General features: G+C 43.9%; 1 protein-coding gene across 1 annotated transcript in view; it reads right to left on the bottom strand.

Annotated features, from left to right (window-relative positions):
• The window catches only part of LOC137524807 (aldehyde oxidase-like), a 195,569-nt gene that overhangs the window by 151,880 nt on the left and 29,000 nt on the right, over positions 1-14,689 (bottom strand). The window contains exons 5-7 of the mRNA XM_068245129.1: positions 7,098-7,224; positions 4,145-4,206; positions 1,520-1,633 (exon numbers count right to left, since the gene is read on the bottom strand). Of these exons, the coding sequence (XP_068101230.1) occupies positions 1,520-1,633; positions 4,145-4,206; positions 7,098-7,224 (303 nt within the window). The remainder of the gene's footprint in view (positions 1-1,519; positions 1,634-4,144; positions 4,207-7,097; positions 7,225-14,689) is intronic.

The raw sequence follows: 14,689 nt of genomic DNA, 5'->3' as shown, positions 1-14,689 counted from the left end.
CCATAGGAAAAAAATGGGCAATTGCCCCATGGCCCCAGAGCCTGTAGGGGCCCCCAAGGTGTCCCTCCCCCATCTTAACTGTTGCTCCCCAGGGACTCTGCAGAGACTTTGGCAGAGTAGCGTCTCATCTGTGCTGGTGGGCAGGTGAGACACTACACTGACATAGACACTGCAGATGTCTAGGGAGCACAGTTAAGTTGGGAGGTGATTGGGGGAGAGTCAGCAGCCAGCTCAGGGGCCCAGGAGGGAAATTTGGCTGCAACAAAAGGCCCCTAATTACGCTTTTTGGTAGGGGGGGTGTCTGTTGGGGGGGCCCCCAGGCTAATTTTGCCCCAAGGCCTAGTTGTTACTTGAACCGGCCCTGCTACCTAAGCAAGAGCAAACTCCCTTGTGAGAAATGAAAGGCTGATGAGGGAAAATATTTTCACCTCCTCTACTTCATATTTGGCATGTTTTCTCCACCACTGAAGATCTCTCACTAATTTACCTCTAGAATCTAATCGATTTGAAGAAAAAAGCGGGGCACCACTCCTTTAAAAGTCCCTCTATTTTGGTGGGGGAGACAGCAGGCACATGCAGTGGGGGCATCAAGTGCCTGACAGCTGTTTCGCTGGCTCAAACCAGCCTCCCCAGAGGCAGTATGGGCCTAACAGTAACATACCGCCTCTGGGGAGGCTGGTTTGAGCCAGCGAAACAGCTGTCAGGCACTTGATGCCCCCACTGCATGTGCCTGCTGTCTCCCCCACCGGAATAGAGGGACTTTTAAAGGAGTGGTGCCCCGCTTTTTTCTTCAAATCGATTGGATGGCAAAGTTTCTTGGATGAGCACGCTCCGCATCCTGGTCCCAGTCCTGGTGTGTCTGCCCTGCTACATTTGGTGCCAGGTACTGTTGTCTTTTTCTGTGTTTTTACCTCTAGAATCTGGCCAAAGAAATAACATCTCCATGATGCAATGCAAACAAGATTAAGAAAAGACTCACAAACCTGCGTCAAAAAGCGCAGGGTAAAAATTGGAGACACACTGTTACTATCTGTTATTCTACACGCATGGCAGCCTTGGAGCACTGTGCAGGAGCCAGTACTCTAAGAGGCACAACACTTTGTTATATACTATTCTCATGTTTTTACTATGTACATTTTATTCTGTGAGGCTTATTAAAGAGCCTAAATAAAGTAAGCTATTCAAATATGTTTGGAGTGTTTTATTACATGCTGAATGGACGAGAAGCCTGAAGGTGAGCAGGGAAGGAACTGAAGTGTGTGTTGGGGGGGGGGGCAGGCTGCTGCTCTCCATCCTTGGTGGCTGGTACTTTTTACAACATGTATTGTGCACAAGGGCGTGTTGTGAAGTGATGCATGCTATGTTCCACTAAAGCCTATCCTGTCAGCTGGTCTGGATAAATGTGATGTACTCCATTGTCTGTTTTATTATGTACCACATCTTTGTTTCCTACTTTGTACAGCACCATGGAATATGTTGTTGCTTTATAAATCAGTAATAATGAACGAACATCTCTTACATTTCCAGAGTCATTGGATTCATGGTTTTCAGTGAACCCGTTGATTCCGTTGCTTTTGCTTGTGTCTTCATTTTCATTTGTACCATTTTCCTTCAGCTGACAGCAATCCTTTTTCTGAAAATAAAAGGATGAACCTCTGATGAACCTCTTGCAGCAGCACAAGCATCTTCACAACAACCACTGAATTATATTATGTACACCTGCTCTATTGCTGTTCCTGAGAACCTGCAAAGAATGACCAATAGTAATACTCCGGTTTATGATATTTTCCATTCTTCACTCACCCTTCACCAATCCATAGACTTCATGGTGAAAACAGCTGCTAGTTTTCCAGCTACAAAAGCAAAATATCCTGCAGATGTGTAGAATGTTTTTCTACTGCAAGAAATCAGGGACAGTCCCTGCATATACACAAGTGCTTCCTCAGGGAAATCAGAAATAGTTTTTTACATTCGCATAAGAAGAGGAATTTGGGATGATGGAAGACTACTGGCAAAAATACTATCTGAGTGAACTTTGTATGCTTTTCCCTTTGTTTGCATAATATACTAATTAACCATTTCAGCCCATGGGGATTTTTCACCTTATGCAACAGAGCAATTTTCACCTTCCATTTATTCTCTAATAACTTTATCACTAATGATCACAATAAATTGATTTATATCTTGTTTTTTCCACCACTAATTAGGCTTTCTTTGGGTGGTACATTTTGCTAAGAAATATTTTTTTCTAAATGCATTTTAACAGGAAAAGTAACAAAAAAATAAAAAAAATCATTATTTCTCAGTTTTTGGCCATTATAGCTTTAAAATAATACATGCTACCATAATTAAAACCTATGTATTTTATTAGCCCATTTCTCTCGGTTATTACACCATTTAAATTTTCTCCCTATCACAATGTATGGCACCAATATTTTATTTGGAAATAAAGGTGCGTTTTTTCACTTTTGTGTCCATCACTATTTACAAGCTTATAATTTTTTAAAAAAATGGTTGTAATATACACTCTTCACATGCATATTTAAAAAGTTCAGACCCTTAGGTAACTATTTATGTTTTGTTCTTTTTAATTGTAATTTTTTTGTTCATTAAAAATTTTATTTGGGTAATTTTTGATGTGGGAAATAAACAGTTAATTTTAAATGTAATAATGGGTGTTTTTTTGTACTAAAAACATGTATGTAGATCTAGTTTTACTATTTGGCCACAAGATGGCCACAGTGAGTTTATTTTTTTTCAGGCCTCTTAGCTTCCAGGAAGCATATAGAGGACGAAACTTTTTTTTTTTTTTTCAGAAAGACCACGGCCTCTGATGAGAAGCAGTCGGTTTTTCTGCTGGGGACTTGGATCAATTAATGGGAACCATGTTCCCATTGATTGATCCCTGGGCTACCGGGGGGTGGCACTGGGGTGCGCGCCAAAGCACGGAACCGCAGCACAGCAGCCACCTGGATGTGAGGATCACGTCCAGGCGGCAGAAATGGTTAAGTTCTCAAATTGTCATCAAAGAAAAACTGTAGTAAAAATAACTTCATGAATAATAATATAAGCATGAGGGTCTGACGGACCGGTCGTTCATTTCCGTAGTGCGTGTGTACGCACCTTTGATCGTTGGTTGGTTAGTTAGGGTTGATTTTCTGGGATTTGTGGTGCACCATAGGTTCTGTGTAGTTGCATGCATATATTTATTGAATGTATATATTGCACTTTTGTTAATAAACACATTATTTACTTTATAATCTATTGTTCAGACCTCAGTATTTCCTGCAAAGTGATCTTCGGTTCTTGTTAAGTCACAACAATCTGCATGCGCACATCGTTACAATTACATTCTGAATTTTATCACATGTGGCGACATTTTTAATTTTGTCAGGTGATCTCTATGTAATGTTTGTTTACTGAGAGTTCTATGCACAAAGGGAGATACTGCTTGCTTGGTAGTTGGAAATAGCTGGTATTTCCCACAATGCAATGAAGTTCACAGACAGGAAACTGTCAGGGCCATTGCCTTGACATCACACTGTGGGAGATGTTTTCACCACAATATCAGCCATACAGACATCCCTGATGCTTTGTTAAAGTAAAGGTAAAGTTTTCTCATTGGGAAGGGTGTATCGGTTACTGATTTGGATGAAATTCAATCCTGGAATTGAACTTCCTTCCATTCCAAGAACAGGACCAGTTTATTTAAGCTATCAATCCTATTTTCTGCCAGACTGGTTACCCTTTTGCATTAATTTGAGGCTTCCGATGCTGAAGATCCTTTTGGTCAAGTAAGATGAAGTAGATCAGCTGTAACAGTTAACAGCAGACAGGAGTAGACCTCTCTGAAAAGATTAGAGTTTGTAGGTTTTTAAACAGCCGCTGAAGAGAATCCTGACCAGGTACTTTACAAATTATTTCAGCTAATTAAGGAGCTTATATACAAAACTCTGCCACTGCATGCTTACATAGCACTAGGAAATAATCTATTATCATCTATCTAAGAAACATAGATGGGTAGGACAAACAAATGATGTATGGCAAAAGCAATGTTTGCTGCAGGTCTTTTGCAAAGATTCAGTATTGTGTAATGATAATACAAAACATGGTTAAGTGAGCCACATTTGTTTTAATGGCTTACACTACAAAAGGTCCTGCATCCGTCCATGATTGGTCTGTATCCAGTGCAACGGCAGAGGTTACCTGATAAAAAAACATAAAAGTAAATGTTGCTAAACTGGTTTTGGCAGTCTGCTGTTTATTCATGTATTCAACGTGTAACACAATATTACAGCACAACTTTCACCTTACTGCTCCAGTTCAAGCTCCCGGATTCTTTGTTGTTAGTAAAGATAAATAGAGCTCTATGTGGAAATATTTAATCACAATAATAAGACTAGACCCTTATTATTTGCACCTGGGTCAATGTGTGACAATGCTCGCTTTGCAGTGCTGGGTTCCCAGTTCGAAATCCCAGCCAGGTCAACATCTACAAGGAGTGTGTATGTTATCTCCGTGTCAGTGTTGATTTCCTCTGGGCACTCTGGTTTTCTCACACATCCCAAAAACATACAGATAAGTTAATTGGCTTCCCCCCAAATTGGCCCTTGATTAGGATACATGCACTGCACGATACATACATAGACATATGACTATGGTAGGGACTAGATTGTAAGCTTCTCTGAGGGACAGTTAGTGACAAGACGAACTCTGTACAGCTCTGCATAATATGTCGGCGCTATATAAATACTTAAATAAATAATTAAATAAAATATACTGTATATGTGGTTGTCCTGGTCCTACTAAAGGAAACTAATTTTACTTTTCCGCCAAAGGTTGCCCTCACCTGCCGAATTTTTTCTACAGAGGGATTTAAAATGCAGTTATCCACAATCATCAAAACAGAACTTAAAGGGGCACTATTGTGAATTAAGAGGTAAGAGGTATAACAGGAATATGAACAGTCCGGGGGGGGGGGGGGGGATGGGGGGGACTCACTGAGGTATATTCAGCAGAGCCTGAGAAACTGCAGGTGGTCTTAAAGATGCTACATACTAGTAAGAACAGTATACCTAGCAAAAGTCACATCATCAGCAGAGCAAGGGACCTGTGCAAGGTAAGGAACGAACCAAGGTTCCTAGGTCATCCTTACAGGGAGGAAAAATCCTGACTAGAACGGCGACCATTCTAGTTGTCCCCCAGCAGGTGGGCTGCTCTGCAGCAACGTCAGTAACATCTCTGCCGGCGCTTTGCTTTGTAGGTAACGGGACTCTCATTTTTACTTTTCACTTGCCATTTACAATTTTTTACCTCTTACACATTTGATTTATTTGGCAGAAGAAACACCTTTTTAATTGCAATTAGGTCCCTTTAATTTCAAAATGAAAACAGGTTATTCAGTTGTATTCATCTGAAAATGTATGCTGATATTAATCACCATTTACAATGTAAACCTACAAAATGTAGTCTGCTTCCAGTCCATTCCAACAATGGCAGCGGCAAACTATGGAAATAATAAACCGAAATGTAATGGAATGTGTTGCTTAGAAGACACAACACTTTTTAGAATAGAATCTATAGTCTGTGAATTTTTTTACAATTTTTTAAAGAATTTTTTTAGATATTTCACATGAGAAAATCTTACGATTGATGTTTTGTTTTTTCTTTTTGTCAATAAAATATGCTTAACCACTTCACCACTGAGGGGTTTTACCCCCTGACCACCAGAGCAATTTTCACCTTTCAGCGCTCCTTCCATTCATTCGTCTATAATTTTATCATTACTTATCGCAATGAAATGAACTATATCTTGTTTTTTTCGCCACCAATTAGGCTTTCTTTAGGTAGGACATTATGCCAAGAATTATTTTATTCTAAATGTGTTTTAATGGGGAAATAGGAAAAAATGTGGGAAAAAATTATTATTTTTCAGTTTTCGGCCATTATAGTTTTTATATAAAGCATGCTACTGTAATTAAAACCCATGAAATGTATTAACCCATTTGTCCCGGTTATAAAACCATTTAAATTATGTCCCTATCACAATGTTTGGCGACAATATTTTATTTGGAAATAAAGGTGCATTTTTTTCAGTTTTGCATCCATCCCTAATTACAAGCCCGCAGTGTATAAAGTAACAGTGTTATACCCTCTTGACATAAATATTTAAAAAGTTCAGTCCCTAAGGTAACTATTTATGTTTTTTTTTTTTATTGTATTTTTTTTTTTTTTTTTAATTGCAAAAAAAAAATAAAAATTGGGGAGTTTGGGAGGTAATGAGTTAATTTATTGTGTAAATGTAATGTTTGAATATGTAAAATGCTTTTAGGGTGTAGTTTACTATTTGGACACAAGATGGCCACAGAGTGTTTGTTTACATGCGACCTGTAAGCGTCCGGAAGGACGCTTACAGGAAGCAGTAGGAGGCTGGGAGACTCACAATGATCTCGCTGTTTCTGAAAGAAGCAGCAGATCATTGCGAGGGCTAGATCAACGAACGGGAATGGATTTTCCCGTTCATTGATCTCCGGGCGAGCGGGCGGCGGCGTGCACGAGCGGCGGGTGCGCGCGCATGAGCGGCGGGAGCGCGGACAGCGGCGGTAGCGCGGAAGGTACGGATTTCTCCGTCCCTGGTTTTTTAGGGGGGGAAAAAAGGGACGGAGAAATTCGTACCGCTGGGGGTAAAGTGGTTAATATGATAATGTTTATGTTGTTCTTTCTACTATGCAGCTTAAAGTGGAACTGAAGTCTAGCACAGGATACAAGGAAAATGTAACAGAAATGCCCCTGTATGAATTTAAAGAGTTTAGCCTGTGCAATTCCCCCTTATTTGTGTCTAATCTAATTTGATCCTTCCCCTGTGTTACATGACTGCCTATGGCAAATAAGCAGATACGCCCATTTGAAAGCACAGGCTGTAAACAATATGTCTGCTTCTATGAATCAGGAAGTAAAAACTGTGCAGATTTTTTAGGATTTGTATCAGTTGTAACAAAGAAACGTTTTATGTGTAAAGGTTATTATGCTGTTGTGTATCTTTTAGAGCAGAGAGGAGTCCTGAGTTCATGTCCATTTTAAAACATTGATGATCATACCTCCCAGCGCTTCGTGTATCTGTTCCATGGTGGGATCTGGGTGGTTCCTCACTAGGCTGTACATGGACATTACCATGCCAGGAGTACAGAACCCACACTGGGATCCATGAGCTTTTGCTATTCTTTCCTGTAGTGGAAATTATACGCATTAATTATTATTATTATTAATAAGTAGCTGCAGAATTAAAGAGACACTGAAGCAAAAAAAAATTATAATATAATGAATTGGTTGTGTAGTACGGATAATTACTACAATATTAGAAGCAAAGAAAATATCCTCATATTTTTTATTTTCAGTTATATAGTGTTTTTTTATAACATTGCATCATTCTCTAATATTTGCAGTTTCCAAACTACTAAGCATTCTAAATGATTTTTATAGAACAGGCAGTGAACTTTTGACCTGTCCTGAACTGTTCTCTGCAGAAAAAGCCTGACAGCTGAGAGATAATAAACTTCAGATAACAGAGCTCTCTGCCACTTTGAAAGTCCTGGAACTGAATGGCTTGTTTTGCATAGATAACAACTGGCTTGTTTTGCATAGATAACAAGAGTGTCTTAACTCTTCCTGTACTGGAAACCATATTAGACTTATGTCTCTGCTCCCTAAAGCCCCGTCTACACGAGGCGATCCGGCGGCTCGATTAGCCGCCGGATCGCCTCTTCCGCATCCCCGCACGTCCCCGCTCGCCCGCACATGCGTCGGATTCGCTCCCCCGCTCGTCCCCACGCTGCTCCGCTTATCTTCCGCTCGATTCCCTGCCATTGTCCCCTTGTGGGGAGCGAGCAGGGAATCGGCTGTGGCGAAATCCGACCTGACGGATCTTATCAATCGAGCCGCATCAGCGGCTCGATTGATAAGCAACATTGCCTGAACATTGCTCCGTGTAGACGGAGCTTAAAACTTAATAATATGTGTTGAGCACCCAGCAAGCACAAAAACTACTAAAATGGACACAGTTAAAGCAAACCTGAAGTGAAAATAAACTTAAGAGATGATTAATTGTATGCGTTTTACTAAAGGTAAATAGAACATAGAAGTGAGTCTCATATTTTTAATTGTAAGTACAAAAGCAAAGAATCCGGCACTGCTTCATAATTTATTGATGTTCTGTCAAACTTCTGAGCCATGCATTGTGCAAGCAACATTGCACATAGTGATGGTGTGGATACATTTGACATATCATGTGTGGAGAAGATGGTGGGTGCTAGGTGGGACATCCCACAAAATGAAGAACCAGCCCAATTTCTGGTGCCCAGGATGAGGTGGGAATAATACACAGAGGAGACTTATGCTCCTATCTGGTCATGCACTTAATAAACTAGTGATCATGTAGCCACCCCACTCAGGTAAATGTGTAAAATGGCTGATTTATAAGTCCTTATCTATTTACCACAAAAAGTTCCTAAGTACCCATACACCATTAAAATATATTTTAGAAAAATAGAACACAAAACCACTTCTGGACTGGGCTAAGAGAAATCTATGCCCTGTTTGGGTTATCTCTTTACTGGGTGTAAGTTTCAATTACTGTGCCACACGCTACTGCCAATCATGGCGCTCTCCCGCCGCTTTAGCCCACCCACTGCTAGTGGTGGCTGAGTCATGCAGAGTGTGGTTGAGGGCGACAGCCTTGTTCTAGCTTGAGTAAGGCTGGTCCCGCTCGATTTTGGTTGAACTGTCTCTGCAGGCTTGCCATGGGGCCGCTTCCTGACACCTCGTGCACTGCTTCCTTTATCACAACAGCATTTGTAGCTGCAATTTAAATTGGAAATACTTTTAGCATTTACTCCCATTGCTCCCCTATCGGTAATTATATTTATGGGTGTATTCAAGTTCTTTTTTTACTTTTTTAATAATAAGGCATATTTTCCTTTATGTATTTAGCTCCTCCCTCTGTGACATGCTGCCGAGGTAAGGTACCAGGTGCAGTGCTGGTCATGCTGGGAGCTGATAAGCCATCCTCTCTCTGCAGGACTCTCCTGAAGGAAAGTCAGGAGGGGAGTCCCCGGGGGTAACACACAGAACTCATGCAGCAGAGCCCTGGACAGCAGAGAGGGGTTCTCACATACCCCCATACAGCCCACCACCTGGATTTTTTTTTCCCTATAAAAGATAGGAGTACTCAGGGTCACACAGTGTCCCAGGAAGTCAAACGCTTGTCTAGATAAACACTCCCACAGCTACTAAGCATATGCAGAAGGGAGGGGCTGGAAGGAGGAGCTGGCTGGCACTCCACCAGACAGCAGACTTAAAAATGACAACATCTGAAAAGTAAAATTATACTTTTATCCCTTTTTTCATTAGAGTACTACTATTTATCACATGTTTTATGTGATTGGTATGTCATTTTTTTCATTCATGTCCATTTTAAGCCATTTACCTATCCTACTACAGTATATTCATAATAAAATCAGTGCCTGGATATTCTTGTGAGTTGCACTGTTTGTCTTACAGATAAGCTGCAGTGACACAGCACATTCTACTGTAAGTAAATATTAACCGTTTTTTTGTTCATTATACCGTGTATACAAAGACTAATGCAATAATGTATGCTGAAAGGTTAAAGAACAAAAATGTGTTCACTCTCAGAAAAGCTTGTGTTGCACTGGACCAAGATGTATGGAGGATCCACAGGAACTTTACTTTAGTCTTATGCTTTTTAATTTAAGGGCGTTTATCTTCAAGTGGCAAAATTCAAAAATGTAATATTATGTTTAGCTAGAAGTCAGTATAAAAAAATAATTTAAGTCCTACACCTGACTTTATGAGGGTACAATGCACCTTCTAGAGAAAAAAAGAAAGACAGAGGGACACCAAGAGCCCAATATAGCGCAGCAAGTTGAGATTGGAGTGAATAATCGTGGTGTAAGAATTATCAGACCCCGGGCAAGGTCCTCAGGCACCAAAAGCTAAGACATAAAGTGCGCCCCTCCATCCCTCCCACTCCAGCCATCGCACCCTGATTGCTATTAAACTAAGATGCACCCAGTGGCGGACACGGCCAGCAGTGGGCCCCTGTGCAAAATTGTAATTGTGGGCCCCCTATGACCTGCGGCAAAACATGGGCATGGCTACGGCAAAAAATAGGTGTGGATAGAACCTGCGGCGCTACGTGCCACGGCAAAAAAATGGGCGTGGCAATGACCGGATGAGGGCGGAGCTAACTAACTTAAAGCGAACCCGGGGTGAGGGTTTATTTCCTTTTAAACAATACTAGTTGCCTGGCGGCCCTGCTGATCTATTTGGCTGCAGTAATAAACTGAATTACACCAGCAACAAGCATGCAGCTAATCTTGTCAGTTCTGACAATATTGTCAGAAACCCCTGACCTGCTGCATGCTTGTTCAGGGTCTATGGTTGAAAGAATAAGAGGCAGAGGACCAGCACGGCAGCCAGGCAACTGGTATTGCTTAAAAGGAGAGAAATATGGCAGCCTCAAGATTATTCTCACCTCAGGTTCCCTTGAAAAGTGCAACGCAAAGACAGTGGGCCCAAGTTTTGGTGACCCTTTCCCCAGAAAATTCACATAATTGTGCAGGTTTTCTCAAGAAAATACACATCATGTTGGCAGATATGCCCAGAAAATACGTGCAATAATGTCGGCAGATATGCCCAGAAAATACGTGCAATCATGTCGGCAGATATGCCCAGAAAATACGTGCAATCATGTCGGCAGATATGCCCAGAAAATACGTGCAATCATTTCGGCAGATATGCCCAGAAAATACGTGCAATCAAGTCGGCAGATATGCCCAGAAAATACGTGCAATCATGTCGGCAGATATGCCCAGAAAATACATGCAATCATGTCGGCAGATTTGCGCAGAAAATACATGCAATCATGTGGCAGACCTGCCCAGAACATACACCTGCTAATATAAATAAAAAAACAAAAACATTTACTCACCTGCAGCAGCAGACCTCCTGTCCCAGCCTCCATCCGGCGCGCAGCTCCCATGGGTGGTTGGGTGGATAGGTAGCCTGGTGGGTGGGTGAGTGGGTAGGTAGCCTGGTGGGTAGGTAGCCTGGTGGGTGGGTTGGTAACTAGCCCGGTAGGTAGGTAGCCTGGTGGGTGGGTAGGTAGGTAGCCTGGTGGGTGGGTAGCCGGGTGGGTGGGTAGGTAGCCTGGTGGGTGGGTTGGTAACTAGCCCGGTAGGTAGCCGGGTGGGTGGTTAGGTAGGTAGCGGGGTGGGTAGGTAGGTAGCAGGGTGGGTGGTTAGGTAGGTAGCCGGGTGGGTAGGTAGGTAGGAAGCCTGGTGGGTGGGTAGGTAGCCGGGTGGGTAGGTAGGAAGCCTGGTGGGTGGGTAGGTAGCCGGGTGGGTGGTTAGGTAGGTAGCCGGGTGGGTAGGTAGGTAGCCAGGTGGGTGGTTAGGTAGGTAGCCGGGTGGGTAGGTAGGTAGGAAGCCTGGTGGGTGGGTAGGTAGCCGGGTGGGTAGGTAGGAAGCCTGGTGGGTGGGTAGGTAGCCGGGTGGGTAGGTGGTTAGGTAGCCGGGTGGGTAGGTAGGTAGCCGGGTGGGTAGGTAGCCTGGTGGGTGGGTAGGTAGCCGGGTGGGTAGGTGGTTAGGTAGCCGGGTGGGTAGGTAACCTGGTGGGTGGGTAGGTAGCCGGGTGGGTGGTTAGGTAGTCAGGTGGGTGGTTAGGTAGGAAGGGTGGGTAGGTAGCCGGGTGGGTAGGTGGTTAGGTAGCCGGGTGGGTAGGTAGGTAGGTAGGAAGCCTGGTGGGTGGTTAGGTAGCCGGGTGGGTAGGTAGGTAGGTAGGAAGCCTGGTGGGTGGGTAGGTAGCCGGGTGGGTAGGTAGGAAGCCTGGTGGGTGGGTAGGTAGCCGGGTGGGTAGGTAGGAAGCCTGGTGGGTGGGTAGGTAGCCGGGTGGGTAGGTGGTTAGGTAGCCGGGTGGGTAGGTAGGAAGGTAGCTGGGTGGGTAGGTAGCCTGGTGGGTGGGTAGGTAGCCGGGTGGGTGGGTAGGTAGCCGGGTGGGTGGGTAGGTAGGAAGCCAGGTGGGTGGTTAGGTAGTCGGGTGGGTAGGTAGGTAGGAAGCCTGGTGGGTGGGTAGGTAGCCGGGTGGGTAGGTGGTTAGGTAGCCGGGTGGGTAGGTAGGTAGGAAGCCATGTGGGTGGGTAGGTATTCGGGTGGGTAGGTAGGTAAGAAGCCTGGTGGGTGGGTAGGTAGCCGGGTGGGTAGGTGGTTAGGTAGCCGGGTGGGTAGGCAGGTAGCCCTTTGAGTATCCGGGTGGGGGGCCCGACTCCTATCCTCCCTCCCTCCCTTCCTCACCTCGGAGGGCCCCCCTCCCGATATGCGCGGCGGGAGAGCGAGCGGCAAATACAGGAAGTCTTCAGGGCTCTCCAGGCAGACGCTAGAGGCTCAGCCGCTTGGTCTCCAATATGTCTCCAACTCTGTCGACATATTGGAGACCAAGCGGCTGCCGGCTGAGCCCTCTAGCGCATGCCTGGAGACCCGGATTTGCCGCTCTCCCGCCGCGCATACCGGGAGGGGGGCCCCCCGGGGTGAGGGAGGGAGGGAGGATAGGAGTCGGGGCCCCCCGGGGGAAAAAAATTATAAAAATATATATATAAAAAAAAAAATACTTAATGGGCCCCTGAAGAAAACGGAACTTCAGGGGCCCTCGTGCGGCGGCACGGCCTGCATGGCCGTATGTCTGCCACTGGATGCACCCCAAGAACCCCAAACTCCCCAGTACCTTAATCTCTAGTTATCTGGCTTGCAGTCACTGCCATGTATCACCTTTTCTTATTTCTCTCTTCTTCAAACACAATAGGGGAATGATAGCTGAGTGAGTTGTGCGCCCCCTCCTACACTGCACCCTGAGGCTGGGTCCTCTCTCACCTCTGCCTCAGCCCGGTCCTGAGAATTACACTTACACAGTCTGGGTTTGCTTCATCACATAGAGGACGTGAGGTCAGAGAAAGGGCGGAAGTACCACAAGGGTACTACCGCTGAACCGCCCGCTGCCCGGCCTCAACGCGTCCTACTCGGACTCCTCCTCCTCACTTACACCACTGCCAGGCCAGCCAGCCACTGCAGCAGCCACCACCGGTACTATTTAACTTTACGCAAACTTTTTTATGGGGAAGCGGGCAGAGGGGGGAGCACAAGCGGAGGGGGTGGGGGGTATTTCCAACCCCCCCCGCGATCGGGGCATGCTCCCCCCTTATGCCTGCGACCCCATAGGGGGGCCGTATTGCGGCATGTTCGGGTCCCTATTGACTTGCATTGAGTTCGGGGTTCGGGCTGAACATGCCGAACATCTGGCCCATGTTCGGCCTGTTCGGCCCGAACCCGAACATCCAGGTGTTCGCCCAACACTAACGGTACTTCATGGCAGTGCCTGCTCTACACCTCTATAAAAAAGTAGTTATCCTATCTTCATTAAGAATGGCAAAAACAATGAAACCACATTTTGACTCCCATAGAGGTCAGTGGGGTTTTCTGCAAATGATTACTTTGCAAATGCTTTCAAAGAAACGTTTAACCACCTGGCAAGTGGCACAGGGGCAAGTTAACGCATCACTAGTGCTAGTTAGCCAATGTGAATGTATCATTTGCAGGTGGGGTCTAACACATATAAACATTTTCTATTGAGTTTAAGGAAATTGCTAGTTGTCTGGATCTTAATAGGGTCAGCTAATTCCTAACCTAGAAAGACTGCTTTGTGTATTTCACAATGCAATGTCTACCCATGATGTAAATTGTATTTATTGTAGTTGGCAAAAAGGGTTTACCTTTCTTCTTGCCCAGGCAAGTTACACATGTTGGCACTTACTTTTATTACTTATATACTCCCGCCAGCAAAAACCTGACATGCTCTTAACAGTGGGGGAAAAACAGATAAAATCAGGATGTTGATTATATAATCTTTATCCTTTTAGCACATTAAGAAAACTAAATGAATTTTGCTTCAATAACCTGATAGCAAAGCATTGTTTGATTCAGCATTGTATCTGAGTGTTTCAGATGCATTTCAACAATAATAGGGCAGTTTGAAAAAGTGTAAGTAAAGAAATGTCACACTACAGTCTGTCAGCTATGGCTATCATTTTGTTTTCCATGAGTAGGTTAGAAAGTAAAGGAATATAAAAAATGAGATCTGATGGATTCCGTACTTTAAAATTAGGCGTTATTCATTTTGGCATTGGGAGTTTTCATCTACTCCATGGAAATCAATGTAGCACCAAGGCCAGAACACCCATTGGAATGATGATGCTTACGTGAAGATAGTCACAGATACACTTGTGTAATATAAATTCCTCCAACTGGACGAAAATCATAGCTGCACAATTATTAAGTAGAAAGGGCCACAAGTATGAGTGTGGGCAAGCACAAGACCTGTGATGACACTTCAGGAACTTACCAGGTTTATTTTAATTCTCTACTATAAATTATTTGAAGTGGCTTGGACCAATGGGAAGCATCAGTGGTATTTCAAATATGTCAATGACCGAGGATGTTGTGTATCAACTGAGAAGTCAGTCATGCTTAGGCATAATGGATGGTTATTAATAGGCATATGGTAAATTAGCATTAAACATTAAGATGGACAGTTAGGCTTTGGTGGTGGAGAGTTAAAGTTAGGG

The sequence above is a fragment of the Hyperolius riggenbachi genome, chromosome 7 (assembly GCF_040937935.1).
Source record: "Hyperolius riggenbachi isolate aHypRig1 chromosome 7, aHypRig1.pri, whole genome shotgun sequence".
NCBI classification, from domain to species: domain Eukaryota; kingdom Metazoa; phylum Chordata; class Amphibia; order Anura; family Hyperoliidae; genus Hyperolius; species Hyperolius riggenbachi.
The sequence above is the reverse complement of the archived record's forward strand: the minus strand, read 5'-3'. Positions and strand labels throughout refer to the sequence as shown.